The 23,791-nt window shown below is 38.9% G+C and overlaps 1 protein-coding gene across 1 annotated transcript in view; it reads right to left on the reverse strand.

Annotated features, from left to right (window-relative positions):
- The window catches only part of NCKAP5 (NCK-associated protein 5), a gene marked incomplete at its 5' end in the record, with an annotated part of 86,899 nt that overhangs the window by 39,520 nt on the left and 23,588 nt on the right, over positions 1-23,791 (reverse strand). The window contains 4 exons of the mRNA XM_010147997.1: positions 13,036-13,114; positions 17,406-17,583; positions 18,839-22,683; positions 23,180-23,371. Of these exons, the coding sequence (XP_010146299.1) occupies positions 13,036-13,114; positions 17,406-17,583; positions 18,839-22,683; positions 23,180-23,371 (4,294 nt within the window). The remainder of the gene's footprint in view (positions 1-13,035; positions 13,115-17,405; positions 17,584-18,838; positions 22,684-23,179; positions 23,372-23,791) is intronic.

The raw sequence follows: 23,791 nt of genomic DNA on the forward strand, positions 1-23,791 counted from the left end.
TGGAGAAATGGAATTATTTCTACTGCATACTAAGGAAGGGTAAATGGGAGGACTGTGCATTCTATTTTCAAATGATGGGTCAACAAGTGAACTTCATTCATGGCTGCTGAGTCTGGGATTACAATTTATGCTTATTTATAATAACAATAACAAACACAATAAATACAGACTTACTGACTTATTCAGTGTTCTTGCTATTGCTTCTTCCTAGTCAAGCTTTTTTTTTTTCACAAACCCCACCAACTTCAATATGTCATTTGTCCAACAGTTTGACAGTTGTCTTCACAGTTTGCCATGACCACAATCTCATCTTTGAAATGTAATTTGAGTTGAAACTGATAATTACTACCTCGTTTTACTTCCAGTCCCACTATAAAATACAATTCTACTAGTAAATCAAAAGATTAGTTTTAATTATTAGCGAGTACTAATAATCTTGTAATCCAATTCTGCAGCTATAGATAGATTTTTTTTTTTCTTCAGCAAGTGTTTCCATGCCCTCCAGGAATTTAGATCCTTTCCTTGCATGCTTGGAAAGAACGGTGGCAAGCTACTTGGAACAGGGTTGTTACAGAGAACAAAAATTGAAATGAGTTAGAAAAAGAACTTGGGTAATTCTTGGAATTTTCTACTCCATATCTCTCAGTACCTAAGAATCATAGAAAGTTTTAGGCTGGAAAAGCCCTTTTAAGGTCATGAAGTCCAACCGTTAATGTTAACACTGCTAATACCATCACTACACCATGTCCCTGACCACCTCACCCACACATCCCTGAAGTACCTCCAGGGATGGTGACTCAACCACCTGCCTGGGCAGCCCGTTCTAATGCCTGACAGCTTTTTCAATAAACCCATTAAATACAAAGGTCTACATTAATCTTCCAGCTGGGGAAGTCCCACAATTGATGATGTCTGGAATGATGTCTCTGAATGATGCTGTTATACTTTCTTTCTAAAAATCTACTCACTGTTCTCAGGAGACAGAATATTAGAAATAGATACAATTTTAGTCCTACTAGAAAAGAAATACTGAGACTTATAATTCATGTGAAAAGCAACTTTAAGGTCTGTGTAAAAGGTAATTAAATGTAGTCCAGCTCCATCCTGGCTGTCAGAGGCCAGCCTAGAAATCCTTTGTGGAGCTATCCCTCTTCTTTTTTGCTTGCATGTCCCCCTTTGCTTTTACCTCTGTACTTGCCAATCAGCCTTATAGATCTGCAACTCTATTTAAGAAATCCTTGTAGATGAGTAACAGCAGAGAAGAAAGAGAAGTTTTCACACCTGATGCATGGTGTGAATCCAAGGTAAGCCAAAGATCTGCTGCAATGTAGAAAAGTGGCTTTTTCAGGCATTTTTGCTGAGAAAGAATAACCTTCTGTTTCCCTTAGTACCCTGAAATACAAGGGTTGGGAGCCAACAATTGTACACTGTCTAAGGAATGTCTTACCAGGGATTGCTAAATCAAGATATGGATGGATGCTTCCCTTTGTCTGCCACTGTCTAACAGAAAAGATATATCCCAACACTCGGAAACTGTACCTCTAAGCAGCAAAGCCCAGGAAAGGAGAATTTATTATTTACCCAGTGCTAGCTAAGGGATGCATCAGCCATGCCTCTTCCATGTAACCACAGGCCTATCTCTTTCTCTCTCTATGCCTCAGTCCTTCACATTAAAACACAGAGGTAATTGCACCTCCCCATTACACAGTGATATCGTGAGGATAAAGAAACTAGGAGTTTGGCAACCAGTATATAACCAACCTACAATCACTCGAATAATAATGCTTGTGTAGAAATACCCTTACTCTAGCTTTTTGGAGGCTGTTCAGGAGTTAAGAGGAACCTGCAAAATACTTGCAAGCAGCATTAAGGTTGTTATTTTTGCTAGTGTTATTAGAGGCAGCTGGTTTTACTTTAGGTTGGGAATAACTGTGTTAGACAGCAGTTACAAACGAGAAGCGGTCACACTTAGCTTCTCAGATACACGGGCTGCACACAGAGCCCAAGGGAGCATTTGCTGCTGGTATTTGGCTGTTCCACTGAGGGTTTCTGTTCATTGACTAGTGTGTTTGAAGCATTTAAGGGCGATGCAATCACTGATTTACCTGCTCTTAAGCAACTCACTTATAAATTGGAGTTTGGTTCAACTCACACTGAGATACTTTCTTTGATTTTCTATTCCCAACAGACCAATTTATAAGTGCTAGGAAGTTCTGGATTTGCAAATGCACAGGAGGGCATACGGTATTTATTTTAGCAGCATCACTGCTTTTTGTTTATTAGTACAAAAAAAGACTGAAATTAAGCCACATGAATATTAAATGAAGCTTTAAATAATTTATTTTTAGTTCTGCCCTGCAGTTGGCTTTACTTAAGGGTACTACTAATAAACAGTTACAAATATACATGCACACCTGAAACGGAATGATTTTATTTCTTAATTAATGAGGTGAAAACTCATTAACAGAGTGAGCAGAGAGAGCTTTGAGTAACTTCTAGGTGAACTATAATCTTTACATTTCAGTACTCAAGTTCAGCTCCTCCAAACCTGCTGAATCACTGTGAAACTAACTGCCTGCAAAAAGGACTTGGTAAGAAAGCTTCATGATTTAAAGCCAGAAGAATGAGAAGAGATTTTTTTTTTTCAGGAAAAAAAAAATGATGCAATGTTACATGGTGTTTCAAAGACACCACTGGAATGACCATTGTGAAACAACACACTGGACCTCTTTGCATGATAAAGATAGAAAGTAGGGATATTATCCACTATAAATGTATTTTTTGATTTCTTTCTGTTTTCCTCACAGTGGAATGTCCAAACGCTGAGAAATTCTGAAGTTCACCTAGTATTAAAAACATGCACTAATTGCATAGGCATGATTTCTCTATTATAGTGATTTTGGAAGAGCCTGTTTTTCTACGATATGCTGTGATGGTTAATTGCATAAGCAAATGTCAACAATTCAGGTCTCTGACTGAAGACATGAATCAAAGCTACTCAAACTCAATTAAAAATGACAAAGGCAGCAACAAAATTAAGAATAGGCATCCTATCCTCAGAGTGAGAATTTGGTAAAGCATATGCCAATGCAGCTCAAATATAATTGATAATTAGGTGAAAATGTATTTTTAATATGAATTCTTCTAGATGTCATTGTAGAAAAAGAGCACAACATCCATGTGAGCGCAGCTGAAACAAATGTTGAAACACATACTCATTCAAAATGCTTTTCAGCCTGCTCAGCTGTACTTCAGGTATACGAATTAGAGTTAACAGGAAATGCATGACTGAAGTTCCAAACACACACCTACAGATGGTCCTAGCCAGAAGCAAAAAACATGTAAAGCAGAAAAGTTTCAAATGGAAGGACTCATACTGCTACAGAGAATCCTGGCATATACTATCCTGAAGTATGATAATCAGGCACAGTCCTGATTTGAGTGATAAAAACGATCCAGGGACAGCCTGCAAAGTAGTGTAAATCAACACAGCAGCATTAGCTGCAGAGTTGAAGAACCCGGCCATCCTGTTTAACTGACATTTTAAGCTTGAATAAGACCAGCAGATTCTCGGTATCTTGAATAATAATTAGACTGTATCCTATATATAATGTATAAAGAGACACGCTTCTTCTTATTCCACTGATAAAATTTGGTATTTCTGGGTGAATAAGTGTAATGACAAAGAAGGAAATTAACAGCAAATCATTGTGGCTAATAAGGAAGTGCTGATCCAAAATATTAATTCTCTCTACAGAAGGAAGACAAGCTAGACAGTAGTCTGCAGCAGTGTTGCAGAAGAACTGGCAATTAGACAAGTCCTATCTATACTATCTTTTAAAGCACAAAGAAATGTTTTGTCTTTGCCAGACTGTGTAGAAGGTAAGCTGACATAAATTAGAAGACAATAATGGATGTTAGTTTGTTATTATTCACATTGGCAAGGTTTTCCATCATCTTCAAGGAGCGTAAGTAACAATTAGAAAAACACACAGACAGTTTCACTCTTATCACAGACTCCTTCAGACCATCATTTCAAAATGAATCCCTGAAGAAATACTCAAGAACCAAGAACAGCAGACACTATTCATCCCATTTCTAGTGGCCCAGGCACACATAATGCTGTTCCCCTTGCAGCTCTCCCCATTCTGCAGAGTAGCCTGTCCACCTCCTCACCCGCACAAAAACCACATACTAATAAAATTCTACTGAAAAGATGCAGAGCAACTCAGTAGGAGAGGACATCTAATGAGTATTATGCAGCAGTGTGAGTTTTTTGAGGAGCAAGCCCTGGGATGGTAAATGAAGCCTTGCAGAATGTTGCTCCAGACCACCCCGGTCGTCCACTCAACAGCATGATGACACCAAATCTTCAGTAACACCAATACTGCAGCATAAGAACACAAAACTGCTAAATGTTGTGTAAAGCCTCCCAAAGAGATGGCACATTGGTTACGGACAGATTTAGAACAATACCCTTGAAGATATTAAAAACTAACTGATAAAGTCCCTAAGCAGGAGAACTTCCAGCCTATGGGCTTCTAGGGGTAGGTTTCTACACACAAGACGGTCAGTTCTTGCAATGCCTTCTGGTTATCGAACAAGACTTCCCCTCGGTGATGCCTCATTTTGCCCACGTAGGTTCAGAGAAGCAAGTAAACCACTGACACACGTTATTTCAAAGCTGTTTAAGAATCAGAAAATGAGTATTTTGAAGTACAAAAGGGGAAGAACCGCTTGATAATTGCACTAAAACATAAATGCTTTGGCAATATGAGATGAAGGTGTGAAGTGGCATAAACTGAGGAACTGAGAGGCATTTAGGTGAGTGAAAGTACAAACGAAACTGCTTTTTACCCAGCCAAGCTCAGTTCTGTTTGTGCATTTTCACACATGCCTCCTGTCTGAAGTATTCCGAGGACATGATAGATAAGGAAGTTGTGAGGGTCTCTCCCCTATCTCCATATGGCACTAGGTTTTGAGGCTTTTTTGTTTTTCATTAACAAGTTGGGATCCTGACAGTGCTAGAGACAAGCAGCTTATTCTACGAGTTATTAATTAATCATTGTTCAAGCAATTAGGAACCTAGTCCTTTGGATTAACATCCAAGATGGCTAGATACAGCAAGTGAGCATGTTGTGCAGTCGCACTGCAGTCCCAGTTCAAAGCCCCAGCCCAGGAAGCATGCTTACTAAAGCAACACAGTCAACACCTACAGATTGAAAACCTCTCAGCTTCAACATGCACACAGCACTTTAGAAAATGACTTTGTTACCCATGTACAAATAAATGCATGCATACTTGTACCACTGCTCATGTATAGGTGATCCATGAAAAATCTAATACCTTATCACGCACAACCTGTATCTCAACACAACATTTTGAAGCATGCAGGTTCAAAAGAGGGGCAGACCCAGGTTGGAAATGGATTCGGTGAGAACTGATTTTGTTTGATGGCTTCTACAGACAGCAACCTCACATGTAGGGACTTCTGGATATTCCACAGCTTTTCTGGGTGGTGATGGGGAAGATAAAACAAACATTTTTCCTTTATCTGATTGTGTGTAAATGAATGATTCAACTGCTATATCAGTAATAAGATGATTGTTAAATGGTTCTTCTCAACTTCTATCAATGGTCTGATGAAAGGAATTAACACTGACAATGATAAGTTGTTTTCTCAGACACTGAGCCTTCATGACAAGACAGGATTTCTTTTGCGGTCAAAAGACATTTTATCAGCTGAATATTGTTCTTCATTAAATGCAATAGAAGTGTTCAAGGATTTGCCTGACATTTAAGCAACTTCTGGATTATCCTTTTGCCTCTCCACAGTGATGTAGATCACCTTTCTTCACTGAATGCACAGGCTGTAATGCAGATCAATTTGTTCACCATCTTTCCTCTGTCACTCTGTTACATTTATCTCAGTAACTCATTACAGACCTCACCTAATCTGTCTCCAGGTTTTGAGGGTTCTTTAATGTAAATGTGTTTGCTCAAATATGTCAGGCTTAATGGACACGTTTTAGGATGATGCATGTCAGACTTAATGTATTTACCACATTAATCAGGCTTGTTTCCTTCACATCTATTTCCATCCCTGAGACCAAGAAAACATGAATTCAAGAGCTGTTTACTTAGTACTCTAGTAAAAATACCCAACGCTTTTGTAGTTTACATAGTGGTGGATAAAACCAAGTCTTTTGTTTGGCAGAAAGGGGTGGCCAGTATTTTTTCTTCTCTTACAGGAAGCTTGGTGCAAGCTTTTAAACAAGCATATGAACTGCTATTGTTATCATTAAGCTTCGGAATAGGCAACTGTGTAACATAATTGAGCATTAGGAATATGTACATTAAATGGAACATTCAGAAATTAAATTTGAAAGACACTTTTTCAGTTCTGGTGTTCATCAGATATAGATATCAGAAAGAAACCAAGAGAAAAAAGGCACTGGAGCACGGAGATGTTGATTAGAAGCGGTATCGGTATGGAAACAAAGCGGCAAGCTCTGTATTGTGGTCTAGATTTGTGGGGGGTCAGATAATGAGCAATACTGGGGCACCACACAAGCAGTGAAGAGTGACCACCAGTTTTAAACAATGCGGGTGAACAAACATGAAGGGAAAGGTGAGAAAAGAATATCTTGGCAGTAAATGGGTATAATTGTGGGAAAAGCAGACAGAAGAACCAGAAAGAAAAGAGGAGTCAGAGACAAAGAAATTTACATGGGGTACTAGGAAGAATGTAGGTCCTTCCCCTCACTGGAAAGTCTGTTTATGTAGTCTGGGGTTTTTATTATCATATATATAGTTTCACAGTATGGCTACTGGGTGCTGAATAAAACAACATCACAGATTTTGTTTTTGTCAGAATACACAGATAAGGCTATCGTCTTTAGTATTTTAATACCTCAATACAAATAATTATAATGCTGACATTTCATTTTGAGTCAAATTCACTTGCATCTGCAACATGTTGTATGTCCTATGTTTGTTATCAGTATATCTGTGAAATTGCTGTCAAGTTACTACCAACTTGCTATAAAACGTGCTGTGAAGGACATTCCTGGTTTCTACCAAAAATGTAGTTTTATCACTTTGCTGCATATAAAGCTTAAAGGGGTGGACTTCAAAACACAACACAACACATAAAATACCGACAACCCTTCCTTTCTGGAACATTAGGCATCTAAGGGATTCAACTAAATGCTCTGTAAAGCAAGAAGACAAATCCAAATCTCCAAAAAGTTGCTTAAAAAACAGACCTTCCTTTTCCTGACCAGACTGCCTTCAAATTAAACTGCAAACCCCTTCTGCAAGGTTTTTCTTGGAAAGTAGAAAAAAATGATAAAGCCTGCTCTAAGGCAGATGATTATCAAGAACTTTAATGGAATTGAGCACTGGGCTACAGCAGAGCTACAAAAGAATCCCTTGACCTCAGTGTGTGTTTTTGTGTGGAAGCCCAACCCTCTTATCTAGCTAGAGACTTTTCAAAACCCTTTTAAGACTCTGCAGGCGTTTTCTCTGTATTATAGAAATGTCAGTATCTACAAGGTTCCCATTTAATGTTGGATGAATCAATTTTGAGAAACTGACCTGGACCTCTAATGAAAATTTGACAAAAATTAGACCTAAGTCTGTCTTTGAAGTTTCAGAAATTCTAGCTACATTTATCTTCATAATCTTCACCTGGCTCTGAATTTCACCTGAAATACCCAAAACAAACAATAGGGGTCAATGCCACAGTTAGATAATTTCTTTCCAAGAACCGTGAATCTCTACTGTGGATTCTAACCCCAGCCTGCCTCAGGGAATTAACTCCCCATACAACTTCAATAGGTAGTATCTTGTGCTTCCAATAGAGCAGGTAGTACCAACAACACCCAGACATATTTTGGATTGCTACTACCAATTCTGGAGTTATCAAGTATTTGCTCTCTAGAGTACCCACATTGCTCAAGTGAACTGCAGCTCTATTCAGATTTTTTACATTTATTTTTACCAGCGATGTCATTCCAAGGACAAAAACCTACCTGCAGTGATGGCTCTGATGTCAAAGCTCAACAGGCTTTTATTAAAGAATAAATCTGGCCTTTTAGTTCAGTCAGTGACATATTAAAGATAACATTTGAAAGCAAAAACATTCCAGTTTAATAAAGTAATTCCTTTAGATGAACTGTCCATGCTTTCATGTACTCCCTGAACTTCTGTATTTTAGACCAGAAGTGCTTGTTCGATTCATTTAGGAATTGCTAAGGATAGAACGACCACTAGAAATCCACTATGGTGGATGATCATAATTACACATAGAAATATCTGTGACAAAAACCCCATAAAACTCTTTCTTTGTACTGAAACCTGAGTAAAATTTAAGAATAGACTTGAAACCTTTTCAGACTCCTCTCATCAGCCTATTTAGGCTGGTGAGTATGTGCTGAGATTGTGTTTTGTGTGAAGCTTGAGTATATCATTAGCAAAGAGCATATTCAATATTGTCTCTCTTCCCTAGCGAATTTGTCACCCATTTGGGGTGACAAAGAGAAAAGGAAACTGGACCCAGAGAAATGATTATCACGCTGCTTTCAAACACGCGGTTTGGTAAATCACTAAGTACTGATGTCTGAGAAAATGGCACACTCAGTCTTTCCTCCTTCAGCCTCAGTATAGATTTATATCAACACTGTAGAATGATATGACTAATTACAACTAACTTTCCTCTTCATTACAGATACATGTATTCCTAAAAAGTAAACAAACTCAGGAACCTTTTAATTTGTGTAGGGACATGAATACCCAAAAATGCTTTTGCTCCTTCAAGCTGCCCATATTTTAGCCATAACAGATGGATATTATAATCAAGGAAACCGTTGTTGGTATGACTGTCACTGTATACCGTGGTATTCTCATGTGAAATTGTCTGCAAGAATAAATTCTTCAGTAATTAGCATTTGTTTGCTTGTGCCATGGATTTTTGGCTTTTCCCTCGAAGCTGTTTATCAGAGAAAACTCTTTAATACATTATAATTAATACAATCACATTATTGCAGGAGTGGCTGCTAATCTGAAACAGTACTTGAAATATGAAACATCGAATTCTCTCACAAATCCTTTTTCTTCTCAAGACGTCCAATTATTAACTTCCCTATGTAAAGGTGTCATTTGTAACTGTCTTGTAATTGCTTTGGCCATTGTGACAATGGAGAAATCCAAGACAAACACAGCAACTTCTACTCCTCTGGGGGAAACAGAATTCTTTTTCTTCTTAAAATGAGGCTTTTTTATGTTTACATGGAAGCAATACTGTCAGGAGCTTGTCACATTGTATTTGCATTCAATAAAAGAATATTATTTATAGGAATATTTACCTGTCTGAACTAGGGGTTCTCTCATGACATGAAGGGCAAGTCAGCCTTTTTATCATGTCTTTCCTTGTATCAGGTACTTCAGCATTTCTCACTTCATCAGTCTTTCAAAACCCTACTACTTTATTGCAAAGGGCTTGAGGAAAGAGCTCTGAAGATGACTGGACCTGAAAGCGATACTCGTGGACTCTCAGATCTCCTGTCTGGGAAGTGGGAGCACAGGTAGCATCTCTTCTGCCAGGGCCACTTCTGGCATCCTCGCAGACAGTACAGCAAAAGCATCCAGGGGTATAACATTTTTTTGTTTATATTCTTTAAAAAATGTTTTAAATACACGTTTAAGTACAATTTAGCACAAAACTAATGATTGCCTCAAACAGAAATACCATGTGTTCCTGAGATACAGGTATAATAGAAGGGAAATTTTGTATTACTGTGCATTCTTGTATACTTTCAATTTAGCAAATCCAGAGTCAGCAAAATACTTAAATTTGTTTAGATCAACAACTGACAATATATTAAAAAGCTAGCAACTGGCATTTTCCACGTTTTCTGTTTAACACACCCAGGAGTACCTCATTATTAGAAAGTGATGAACCAGCATCGTTTTACATGATACCAACCTTGAAGGCTGTTCAGTTAGATGGATCTTGTTTATTAGCTAAATGGGCAGAACTGATGTCAATTTAGGTATTTTACAGTGACAACGACAGCAACATGTGTTTTCCTATTATTTACCTTAGTAAAGAACAACTTCCCTGCTTAATCATAGCCTTTCTACACCTTCTACAGATTTGGCTCTGTTTTGTTAACAGTTTAGATCAAAACTAGGACAATAAACTCATTAAAGTACAGCTACAAAACCACAGTGAACTTTGTTTTCTTAAAACAACTATTCCTGATGATGAAGTATGCAGTAAGGAATGAATTTACAGCCCACTGAAATTGTCAAGATTTCAAAGATGTCCTTGTTCTGGCAGAACCCTGTGAAGCTGTTCCATGAAAACAAGAGGCCAAAAGCCTCTGCCCTGAACTGCCCAGGGGACAGAGCAACTGCCCTCTTTGACCAGTTTAAGAACCTGGCTCACTGTTTGGTGCAAGACGGCAGTGAGGCAAACCATTGACAGGGCCATCCTTCCTGTGTTATTCCCTTCTGCTTCTGACAACCAGAAGCTTAGGAGTTGATAACAAAGAAAGCTGAATTTGGTGCTCTCACATCTCAGGTAATTCTCCATACCAACAAGTTCTTTATAAACTTCATAAGTTTTTTCTTGTGTATGGTTTTGACTAAAAATCTCAAGCTGATATGGGAAATGTTCCAAATGAGTTTTTAAAGCTGCACAGAGTTTCATCAGTGTCTATCTATGAAAAACCTTTGTATCAAAAAATGCCAGAACTTCTATCAAGGAATTTGATGAAAGTATCTGCATGAGACCTAGGAACGTTTGCTGTCCACAAAGAGCAATGCAGACATACAGCCACAAAAATACCAATATAGGATAAAACACAGCCTGATGAGATGGTATAAAACACAGCAAGATACTGATTTAGGAGTATTCAGGAAGTGCACTTAGATCCATATTTCAAATTTCTCAGGCGTGGGCTTGTCCTGCTGAAGTAAGTAGTGAGTGGTACATTCTGCATTAGGACTCATTGTGCTAATGTTATCAAATTTGCTTAGACTTCTATTATTTCTATTGTGCCAATATTACCTATTGCACATAATGTCTCCCATCATCAACGAGTTTCCTGACATTAGCAACTAGATCCTCAGAGCAAACTGCTTGAGTCATTCTAGGTGGTCTGACAAGGCAGAACAGGGATAGCTGGCATCCTCTGTTCAGCCTTGGAGAGATGCGTTTTCCAGGGACAAGAAGATGCTTTTGTAATTGATATAATCCAGATAATGGGAAAGGTCTTTGTACAAGTTACAGGAATTTCACAAGGGCAGCACTGCCTGGCATCTCTGTACTGTGGACTTGTATAGACATAGCCCACAGACCCTCCTCTCACTTTATCCATGTCATCAACTCTGAAAAAGGTAATTTCTTTGAAAAAAAGGACTTTGGTGCAAAGGAGGGCTGGACCCACAGTGGTGACCTCTCCTAGCTAGCTGAGAGCCTCAAGGCACCACAGAACTCTGACGCTGGGGAATACCAGCCAACCTGCTACATACCCACCATCTCCCGACAGACTCACATTTGATGCCTTTGGGTGGAGCAAAATATTAATGCCCTCAAAAGCCACCTGCATGACATATTACAGGACCGAACAACAAAGTAATATAGCAAAATATATAGCAATTAGGTCTCAGTCACAACCACTCATTACACTGATGAACACTGGACTCTTTTCAGAAAAGGGCTCTGGAAATAGCTGTTTTTTCTTGTTCAGTAGCTGGATTAAAAAAATGAAACAAAAAACATTTCATGTCAACTCAAAGTAAATGTTTTGAGAATTTTGGGGCAGAGGCAAAATGATTATTTCAGTCTCAGGAAAAATAATCCTGAACAATCTTAAGTGAGTTACTATCGTTTGGGCAATTTCTAGTAACAGAAAGTTAATTCCTTTATTCACAGAGTGACAAGCATGTATTTCTGTTTTCAGGGCTAGTGCCTACTCACAGAATCCCTTCAGAGCCTTACACTCCATTGTTCAAGGTTCCTGTTATTTAGTTGCTGTAATGGAGCCAAGTTATGGCTAGGCACTTAGAGAGGGAAGAGTTTAAGGATCTTTTCTGCAGTAAGACTGCCAGAGTTTATTTGGCTGAATTTGGGACTGAAATGGATGTACAAGTCAATAAAGCATGCAAACATTTTCCTACTACCTCAAAGAGAAATGTGCCTTGACATGATACCTCTGTTCAGCCCGACTTGTTGGGCTGACACTATTACTGAAATGAAAGAGCTCTGGCCAGCGAAATCACTTACAGTGCCCTGAAAATACCGAATCAGAATTTAACAACTGCTGCAGCCTTTGACTGCAAAGGAACTTGCTAAAGGAGAATCTTTGTCGTTCAGAGACGGTTCCTTACGTTGGGGACATACTGCTCTACTACAGATCCCAAACACTTTTGTTACGTCATCCACTGCCTATTAGGTATTTTAACATTTACTGCGGTTAAAAATTAGTACATGCCAATCAAGAAGCAGGGATGATGGTGCTACCCTCCTGAAAAGTGCTGAGCAAAGGCAACTTGATTTTCAGTAACAGCTTTAAGGTCTTCTGAAAAGACACCTGGCTTGCTACTCCTAGTTTAGTTTACCACAGTAATTACTCTGCTCTTCAGAATTTTATTCTGCATTTTACTAATTCAAGACCAGATGACATTGTTACAGTATACCAGTATTACTCCTACTGAAATATCATGCACCACAACCCTCGAGTTGTGCACCCACTATATGTAACCCAGGACTTCTGGAGACCGAAATGATCTTTCACAGCCAGATTCCAAAGCCCTTCTGTCAAGCATTGCATTGATCCACAATTGGTAATGGCACGTACTTATTTTTTAAATAGCTGGTGAAATCTGGCTATCAGGAACAGAGCTAAATGCCTGCTAAAGCTGACATCAGGTGAGCAAACAAATAAAGTAATAAAAAATGAACATTTTTTTTTCCCCCAAGAACTGAGACAGGAATAAAATCCAGTGTAAAATATAATTTTGTACCTATCACATGACTCTGACATGTAGTCCTTGTCATGGTGTCCTCCTCTTCTTCTTGCAGGTTTTCTGTGACTACTTTAGCCTGTACATAGTACAACAACAAAAGTGAAGAACATCTGTGACTCTGTTTATGTTGCTTCACGGTAACTACAGAATAACTTTTGAGAAATAAAGCAGAGTAAAGTTACAGGGCAGCTAAGAGCGGAAGTATATAGCCTGTCTCATTCTATGAACGCTATCTGAGGATAACAACTTCAACTTCATTCAAAGTCACAACATGCGGCAGTCAAAAAATACCCTTGGAAGACACAATTCTTCAAAAGGAAAAGTCTTTTTCTACATTAAGAAAAAAAAATATGCTCTGTCCTCTTGACCTCTTACTTGTTTTTTCTCTAGAAATACCATATTTCACATTCTGTGCTAAAAAAAAAGTGAACTTAGTATTTAACGTGCTGGTATCTGTCTAGTTCAGTTTGCAAACGCTGAATGTGGCATTTTTGTTTCCACCTGTTTAAAAACATCTATTAGCTAAACAGAGACAAAAACTTAATTTAAGAATGCAGTGCATACTAGAAGCCTGTATGTGTTATTCAAGTATGTGTCAAATCCCCTACATACCCTGTTTTTCAGATGAAGGCATATTTTTGCTCTATTCTTCTGCACTCCTATTTCCCAAGCGTATATAAAATCTGAGTACCTTCCTAGCATATAGTGAAAACCCCCTCCATTACATGCCATCCGCAGCCATAATTCAGATCCAGGGACATATTTTTCTGCCGTGCTATATAAATCAAACAAGAATGAAGATACTTTCAGGGTGATGAGAGGAGGAAAGCCAGCACTGCAGAAAAAATTACTTTCAATAGCTCAGAGATCTTAAATTATTTGTTAATCACTATCTGCTGTTTTAAACCACTTACAGCACATTCACAGTAACATTAAATCTGTTCTGTAATCTACACCAGTAGAATTTATCATCATTTGCAAGACATATCTTTGATCACTGTATATATTCTGCTTGTCTGGCCTACGCAGGTAGCCCTATTGACCTCTTGTGACTAGCCTCACCTAAGACACGAAAGACTTGCTCTCTCTATTTATAAAAGTGCATTTATAATCTCTTAATCCCAGGAATTTGATGACATCTTTTTTTCTTCTGAAATGAGACTCTCCAGGCTATGGAAAATGAAGAGGAGCGTATGTGCTCATTTGGCACCGAATTACGGGTAAAACACCTTCTCACATATGCAGACTGAACGGTGGTCTGGGGCTTGCTGCTGATGTGACATTTCACAAGATCAGGACAGATCTCTGGGTATTCCCCAAACACACGGACTGCACACAGACAGCGCTGTGCAGAACTCCCGGTGTCCTGACTTTGGTGCCACACTTCCACCTCACCGAATAAAGCCCATGGCTTTTCTAAATTACACTGGGCTGTAATAAAATCACAAAGATGAAATGAAGCAGTGCAGCACAAAAATGATTGTATCTCACCTTAAGCTCGATCCAAGGACATGAAAAAGTATTGGAGAATGTGGAATATCCTTGGTGTGGGCTAAAGGATTATGTATTTCTGTTGGCTGGCCTTTAGAGCAAAGTGCTTTTTTGATGAACACTAACGGGAAGCGTATCCCTCTGAAGGTGAGTGCACAAGGCCGCCATTGGTGGAACATTGCTTTTTCCATAAATTCCATGGCAGTCAAGCAATAACACGAACAGAAATCAGAGGTAATTGGTGCATATGTTACGGCATAACACTGCCCCAAGTCTTTACTTGGCACATCATAAGAGGAGAGATTTAAACATCAAAAATTAAATAGGCTTTAAAGGAAAAACTTGTTAGAAAATGAATGTTTCAAAATGTTATGGCCAGGATGCAGAGAAGCAGTATATATACGTGACACGCAGTTTTGAAATACAGCAGCTTCCACACTGAACCTGTATGTCTGAATGCACTTTGCAATGTTCAAAAAAAGAAAAGAAACCTTTTTAGTTTAAGGCCTTTCAAAAAATCGATACTGTTTTCTCCAAAAGCATTAATTTTGTCTTTTTACAAGTAAAAAAATGCACAACAGACCATTCTATTGCATGTGACAGTTTTCAGTCACAGCTATCTCCCAGTCCTTTGCAATCTGCTTCAAAGTCAGCAGACACCAAAGAGTAACGGGAAGTGATAGTAATAAGATGCACGAACTTTGAATTTAACAACTTTGCATTGTTTTTCCTGAAGAAGTTTGGAGGACAAGATGAAATATCACATCCTGTGGAATCTTCAGGTATAGCTCTTTCATAAATTAGCATTCAAAACCGTAAGTACGTTTTAAATCTCGTTATTCTAGATGTCCTCAGTCTTTTGGCACAAGATATTTCTTTCAGGGAATTAAGTGTTACAAAAAACCACAATATGACACTCAAAAAGTTGAAGCATATGATGTAACTTAATCTTCAAAACCAATACAAAAAATACTTTGATTTCTGGCAAACAAAAGACTTTATGGTATAGGACAGGTAATGCCCTTTCCCTATGACTAACATGTCCTTAAAAACTAAATAGTATAATTCATATTTCTCAAATATTTATGTATATTAAGGACAATCTTTGTAGTTCCCTGAAAAAATGAAGTGTGTTTCCTGAAGATATACTTAAAGTCCTAAATGACTATTATTGCTGCATTTAGAAAGACTTCACAAAATGACAGACAAAAAGCACAGCAAATTATTGCGGCATTAGAAAATAAGAAGTTAAAAAGAAATTGTAGAAGCAATGTGTAGAGTTTTTTGTACTTCTGTACAGCGAAGATATACCCTAAGCTGTCAGGACCATATTAAATGGGGCATAGTTAAACTGAGTGGCTCTGATAAGGGGCTCTGCTTTGCTATCAAAGTTCTAGATCAGTTGGATTGAATTTCCTGCATATTGCACATTTCCAGACTTTCATTCTCTCTCTTTCCTTTCAGTGACACGACAAGGACAGCCTTAGATATGCTTATAATTTGTGGTTTTATAATGCAGGAGACATCTACATTTTCAAAGAAGAGATGATACAACAGGAGTCAGGAGGAAGAAATTTTCAAACACACTCATTCTGCATATGTCCCCTGTAAATTTTAAAAAATGACCTTGCAGATGTTCTTAAGAAACACATCTGCATTAAAGTAAAAAACCTCATTTGCCTGAAGTTGAAACCATGTGTGGGATACCTGAACCCTGAGCATCCTAAAGGTCAGTACTAAGAAGAGAGTTTTTCCAGTTGCCACTATGAAGCTTTTTAAAATTTTTTTACCAAAGAATCCGTATTTCAAATTCTCGCAGATGAAATAGTTGCATGTGCTGCACTTCAGTAACACAATTTTTTCAGAACAATAAAAGTAATAGCCTCAACTTCATATTCAGTATTATATTTGGTACAAGTTTTCAGACTATTCTGTGAAAATTGTGATTATTGTTAATAATCAGTATAATAATACAGTCAAGACAGCTATCAGGAATGAGAAAAGAATGCTCATTGAGTTAAAGCATCTCTGTTTGCCTGGTACTTGGACTTTAAAACGTCATGGGAAAGGCTCTTGCTAGGCAAGAAATTACTTGCTAAATTCTAAAGTTAATTATTAGTAGCTTCACAAGGAGGGCACCTATTCAGTCTGAGTTTAGGCTACAATCCTAGACTCTGTGCATACACTTCTCGATGCAGAAAAGTTAGCCACTCATGTAACCTTCCAAGAACCAAACTCTAGCAGCTAAAAAAAATAAAATTATTTTTCTTCTAAATTGCAACATTCCTACTCCCTGGGCAAATTAAACTATCAGGTATAGTTAGCACCTTATTGGAGTATAAAACTAACTACAAGACATTAACAGCAAGATTTTCCATGGTAGAAAAAGAGAGACATGGGTCAAATGTATGATTTTGCTTTTGAAAGACTCACTCCTAAGTGACAAATGTTCCCAAATGTGGTGAAATACTTTGCCTTTTCCTATCAGCAGTGCACTTTTTAGGATTAATGATTTATTTCCATAATGTTCAAAGGCATGCTCAACACTCACATGCAATTTTCAGGAAAAGGGGAAAAAATAAAAAGCAAATGGTCCTATTATTTCACTCTTCTACAGTATGATTATAGCATCATCGTGCATATATCTCCACTGGAACTGAACTGCCAGCAGAAGCAGTAGGATCTTCATGACTATCTGTATAATCTGGCCTATAGTCAAGCTGCCAACTTTTGTATTAATTCACAATTCTGTAGCTACACAGAATCTTTCTATCATACATAAACAGTTATTATCCTGTTTGTCTGTACTGGCAATAAGGAACACATCCAGAAGTTAAAAAGAAGGTAATAATGTTTTCACATACCAAAGCACTTACCAGCGACTGATTCTGCATTTCCATATCAGCTTTTGTGTTGCTGTTTTTCTTGTGGTTTCCTTCAGCGCTGATAGAGTTGCCGTGAAGAGTGGAGCCCTGGGAGCTGCCCTTCGACACGCTCCTGTAGGAAACATTATTTGATCCACTTTCTGTCTGCCGAGCTGCTTTCTTATCAACTCTGCAGGTAGAGAGTGATTCCTCTGATAAATTACATTGCCCTTCTTCAATCACTCTACTTTTCCATTCCTTTAATGTTTAAAGTAACCTCTCTGTATCTTTCTGTCTCTAGACCTTTGAGTGATAAATGTTTCTAACTAGCCTTGATCAAATCTGTCACCTGCAATTTCAGGTAGTATATCAATTTAGTCTTTCACATATAATGATTTATATTATATTTGGGACTGCTGTGGGGCAAACGTATAGCAACTGCTAAGTTCTTCTGTGGCCGAAGGTTGTGGTAGCTAGAACTGTAATTAATTCTGACTAGTTACCAAATATACATCTGCTGGTTACAATACATGAAGATGGAATACATAAAAACATGTACTTAATTATCCTCTATCTTTATACACCATCTGCCTAGACTCTTGAATTCTGGAATCATCTGAATTCCTATCAACTTGGATGGAACTTGCCATTCTTAATTTCAAAGGCTATTGGTTAGCTTAATAGGGTGTGCTGTTTGGGCTGGGATAGAGTTAATTTTCTTCACAGTAGCTAGTAGGGGGCTACATTTTGGATTTGTACTGAAAACAGTGTTGTTAGCCCAGGGATGTTTTCGTTACTGCTGAGCAGGGCTTGCACAGAGTCAAGGCTTTTTCTGTTCCTCACCCCACCCCAGCAGCGACGAGGCTGGGGGTGCACAAGCAGCTGGGAGAGGACACAGCCAGGACAGCTGATCCAAGGGATATTCCAGACCACGCGACATCATGCTCAGCACGTAAAGCTGGGGGAAGAAGAAGGAAGGGGGGACATTCGGAGTGATGGCGTTTGTCTTCCCAAGTAACCGTTATGCTTGGTGGAGCCCTGCTTTCCTGGTGATAGCTGAACACCTGCCTGCCCATGGGAACTGGGGAATTAATTCCTTGTTTTGCTTTGCTTATGTGCGTGGCTTTTGCTTTACTTACGAAACTATCTTTATCTCAACCCATGAGTTTTCTCGCTTTTACTGTCCTGATTCTCTCCCTGTCCCACCAGGGAAGGAGTAAGCGATCGGCAACCCCAGCTGCTGTCTGGGGTTAAACCACAACACAAAGTAACATGAAGAAAATTATCGTCTCATTAATGGTTTTTTTCCTGTAGAGATGAAAGTCCTGACAGTGCACCTAGTGACTGCTACTATGCATTCTTAGTCTAAAAGGAACATATGTTGAACTGAGCATCTGTAAAGCTACATCATACAACACATCCCAGATTGTGTTCTAGAGTTTTACCTGTTTAAAAGCTCTTTCATAAAACTGTCTTTTGGTGAGTACGCAGCTGTGGTGGAACCTCTGACTTGTTCACACTCAACCTCACCAGGCATGTCTTGGGAAGGCTTCATAATTTTGTTCTCCATGACATCACCTAAAACGTCATCGTTGTCTGTTTTCCCATTAAGTTCTATTTCACAGTGTTGTTCAGTTTTCTTTTTTTCTTTTCTTCTCTCTAATTTTGCCTGCTTAATTCCAAATCCTGAAACTTTTACATCTTTTTTTTCTACCTTTGTTTTAGGAACATCAGTTTTCCTGCTACTCAGTGCTGGGAGCTTACTCTTTCGAAAGCCGAACCAACTCGCTATAGAGGGCCCAGTCTTTTGTTTAGTCTCTGCGGTGGGAGATTTGGTTTGTCCCTGACCCTTCTGCACATTTTCTTGGATGCATAACATGACTTTCTCCTCGATGGTAGGTTGTAGAGTGGATGAACTCAAAACATCGGTAACCTTCCCAGAGGCTTCTGCTAACTTTAAAGACATTTGCTGTCTTCGTGACTTTGTTGCTTCCAGTTTATGAGGACTCCTTATACCATCCGAGCTCTGAAATGATGAAATTTGTTTGGAAGATGCAGTAGCTGACGCTTCTAACTCCAGTTCTGCTGGCAGAACACTTTTTTTACTTAGAGCTTCGTGTTTAAAGCTTTCAGTGCTTTTCTCGCTCTGGACAGATAGACTGCGTGCATCCTTCTGAAAAAATGGTTTGTTTCCATCACATTTCGAAGTGTTGTGAAACAAGTCTACTTTTGAAGATGATCTGAAGGGCAGTTTGCTTGGGCTTCCATGCTGGCTATTGCAACTACCTGTATTTCCAAGAGAACCTTGTCTAGAATAAGAATTTTCTGTGGTTTTAGAAGTATATGAAAGAGGCTCCGGTGTCACTGCTGACCCAGGAATGGCCTTGATTTGAAGTCCTTCCATGGCCGAGTTCTGCCTTGTTAGAGAATTTCCTCTATCAGAAGTGTTCGTAATAATCTGAGTCCGAACTTTTCCAAGACCTTCTGTCACAGGGGCAGATGGCTTTTCCCCTGTATGAATGCTAAAGCTCTGACTACGAGCTTTCGCTCCATTCATGCCCAGAGCTGGCTTCAAGTGCGACTTGTTGCTAGAAGAAACAGATCTCTTAACTAATTTGTTTTCTAATCCATCTGCTCTGTCTACCACCAAGTTGCAGTTTTCATGTGAATGAGGTGATGCTGCATCCATACTAAGTCCCACAGTAAAATTAGTTTTTACTTCAGTATCAGACGCAGAGCCTTTTAATTCAGCATCCGTTGCACCTCCAGTGATTACGCTTACAGATTCATTTTGCTTGTACTTACTTGAACTCACATTACTTTTGGAAGCTGCATTTATACTGTCTTTTTCCTGCTTCCCTGGTACAGTAGAGCTCTTTCGGAGAAGTTGGGGCGATTTGACAAATAATTTCAGTCCTACAGGGAGACGGGTTTTCATTCCTTTCTCACTAGAGTTTTGGGTGGCTTGTGCAGTGTCACTACCATGAAACTGTGTTGACAACGGGGAATTGTTTACCTGAGATAGTAAAGGCTCACTTGTGCTTGTTGCATGACACTGAGGAGTTGCAGGGAGAATGTTTGGCATCTTTTGTGGCTGATCCACCCCACTGTCACTGGAAATACCTTTTTTGCTACAGTATGTGTCTTGTGAAGAAGTTGTTTCTAATGATGGACAGCCTAGAGAAAAGGACCTGCATGTTTGAAAATCTGTACTGGAAAATTCACAATTCCTGCGGAGACCCAGCTGATTAGGGCTTTTTGGGCAGACTTGCTTTGTGGAAACTTTGGAAAGTCCTTGGCATGCACTGTGGGGTTGCTGAGATATGCACTTCTTTTGCATAATTGCTTCTGCATTTTCTTGAAGGTATGATAATTCAATTTTGGCCCCAGAAGATACATTTTTTGCTTGCATTTCATGACTAGATTGATTATGAAAGCCAGAGTTCACAGTTCCTTTTAATGGTGATGACTTCAGTATATTTTTTGCTGTTTCACTGGGACCAGCACCTCCTAACTTTACCACTACAGGTGGTGAATGAGCATAATTAGGCCTAATCAACAGGGATGTTGACCTGCCTGGAGGAAGGGGTGGGGATGGTGATCGGGCTTCTACGGTTGCTATATCACAATGGAAGTCTCTGGTTGGTGGCTCTCCATAGTCACTGGGCTCTATAAGATGCTGAGGCAACAGTGGTGATGCTGGACTCTGACTCTTTGGATACTTTGACCCGTCGCCTCTGCCTGGACGTTTCAAGTCAGGCAGGGCGTGGGCAGGGGACTTTGGAATCTGGAAGTCAACTTTTGAATCAAACGGATGAGGTGGACTTTGGGCCTTTCTGAATCTTGAAAGCTTTATGGGCGGCAAAGCAGGTGATTTTTCAGTGGTTGCAGGGCCCACTGATTGAGCTACAGGTGTCTCCTCACTCTCCATCATCACAGGTTTTTGTGGAGAAAATTTACCTCTGCTGGGTATTTTAGTTAAGTTTGGCTTTTGATTGATTCCTGCATGTACAGTGGAGCTTAAATTGGCCTTGTATGATACATCGTACACAGGCTTCACTAGTTTTTGTCGTGGAGTATTTTGTAGTGTCACTCTTCCACAGCGTGAAGATTCACTGCAGGTCGTGGGGCCAACTGCATTTTTATTGCCTGTATTATCTTCAGGTTTCTTCTTGGACTCATCTTCAGGTCTTTCTAAAGCAGTGTAGTTTCTAGCATTGGTTCCTGCCTGCAAATCAGTTATTCCCTGAGGTATAAGTTCAGTATATTCTGCACTTGGCCTAGTTTGTGGCCGGTTGATTGAAATTTCATTTCTTGTTACAGTGACAACTCCAGTTTGATGTGAGCTGAATTCAATAGGCTCACCATCCTCAGCGTCAAATATTACAGTAATGCACTCTTCAGAAGAGGTCTTTTTTATAACCTTTTGTTGTTTAATGAAATTAGATGTCTTTGGCCTAATGTCTGAGTGAGCAGATACCTGGTTTTCCTCTTTGTCAATAGATATGAACTGAGAATTCTCTGTGACTTTGAGCATGTCAGAGGTCTTTGTGCACTTCTCAGAAAAAGAAGTTGCTAATAAATCTGATGGACTTTTCTCATCACTGCTTTCTATATGCAATTCATCCAACACTTCATTGTCGTCAGTATCTGATAGCTGAAAATTAAGGTCCCTCCAGCCTGTATCAGCGTGGCTTTGATTTAACTGTAACTCAGGCAGCTTTGCTCTGGTGCATGATTTTACTTCTGCCTGAAATCCACTGACAAAACTAGTCAATTTTTCAGGTCTTTCCTTTGAATTAAAATATGAACTTCTTTCTGGCAAATGTTTCCTATTAGGGTCCCAGTCAAAGAGACTGTCAGAAACGCTATGAGTTAACTTGCTACAATAGGTCCTGCAGTCTTTGCTTGGTACTTCCTGCAGCAACAGTAAGGATGACGAGTCGTCATCCGCATCATCATGCGAATCTGAATCATAAGAGAAAGTTTTGTTATGTTCAATGCAAATACTTCCTACTTCCATTGGTTTACAATGAGTCTGTTCATTATGGCTGCCACATTTAACTCCAGGGGAATATATTCCTTCATTAGAGTTCATGCAATCTTTGTAACCCCACTTTGATATTACTGAAGGTGATTCAAGTAGTATTTTTTGCTTCTGTAATTTCTTCAGCCCTTCTAGGATATGGTTTTCCTTGATACGAGTTGGAGGTAGATCATCTGCAGGACTTGAGAGGTTGCTTGGGAGCGAAGAACCAATGCTTATTCTTTTATCCCAGCTCACGGATGACTGTTAAAACAAAGTAAAACTCACATATTACTCACAAGTGCTGTTAATAAAAAGTGTTACCATTTTAATAAAGAAATTTTAGGATTTGCATACAGCATTAAATTTCATACATTGCTATTAATAGCAATGTTCTTTTTAATAAAGGATTTCACAGTGGTGTGAAGGCTGCAGTGCATTTAAAACCTGTAGGAAGAACAATACAAATGGAAGGATTAAGATAAAGAAGAACAATTTGGATTGTGAAAGACAGAATAAGTGTCAGAATAAATGAGGAAACTGTAAGCAAATTGGTGTGATAAAGGAATTGTTAAATAAAATTAAAAGTGTGGAGAGAGAGGGAGGGAGAGAGACATCAGGGAAAGAATTTAGGAGGTTAGTGACAACTTTTAAATACGAAAGAGAGAAGAAAGTGAAAAAAGTGAAATAGGCAGCTTTTCAATTAATCTTGTTTCAGATGAACTTAAGCTAATAAATGAAGAAAATGAATTTGATTTACCCTTTTGCTGCAGGTCTTCCCATCATTCCAGGTATAGGAGGAACCACTGGAATATTCACTGCAAGCACTTGAGAGGGAGAGTTCACTGCTACTGCAGCTGCTCCGGGGATACAGGCGGCTAGGACCTGTCACATTTAACGGACTCTGGCATTTCAAGACAGGTATACTGGATTTGACATTCTGCTGGCATTCCTAAAACATGGGAAGAAACAGAAATATATTACGGCTGGAAAAAGATCATTTAAGTTCCCCCTGATTAAAAAGGACAAAGAAAAAGCAAGCAAGCTATTTACACCTCCCTGTTATGCCATTAGTATCTACTGAATTTAATAGAGAACTAAATTAAAAATTGCTAACACTTCCATTTTTTGGGGGGGGAAAATCCACAATCTTCCATGTTTTATTCTTTATTCTCAAACCTGTATTCTGCTTTTCTTCTGCTAAAGATTATTCCGAGTCTATTTGAATTATGCTTTGTACATAAGCAGGGTGCTCCAGTAAGATATGGAAAACAAAGTTATAAGAATACAAGTACATCTTGACAACTGCATTATAGCCCTACAATGTAACGGATGAGGCTGTACACCCTGGACAAGGTAAATTAATTTAGTA

The sequence above is a fragment of the Eurypyga helias genome, unplaced genomic scaffold, assembly GCF_000690775.1.
Source record: "Eurypyga helias isolate BGI_N326 unplaced genomic scaffold, ASM69077v1 scaffold2613, whole genome shotgun sequence".
NCBI lineage: Eukaryota > Metazoa > Chordata > Aves > Eurypygiformes > Eurypygidae > Eurypyga > Eurypyga helias.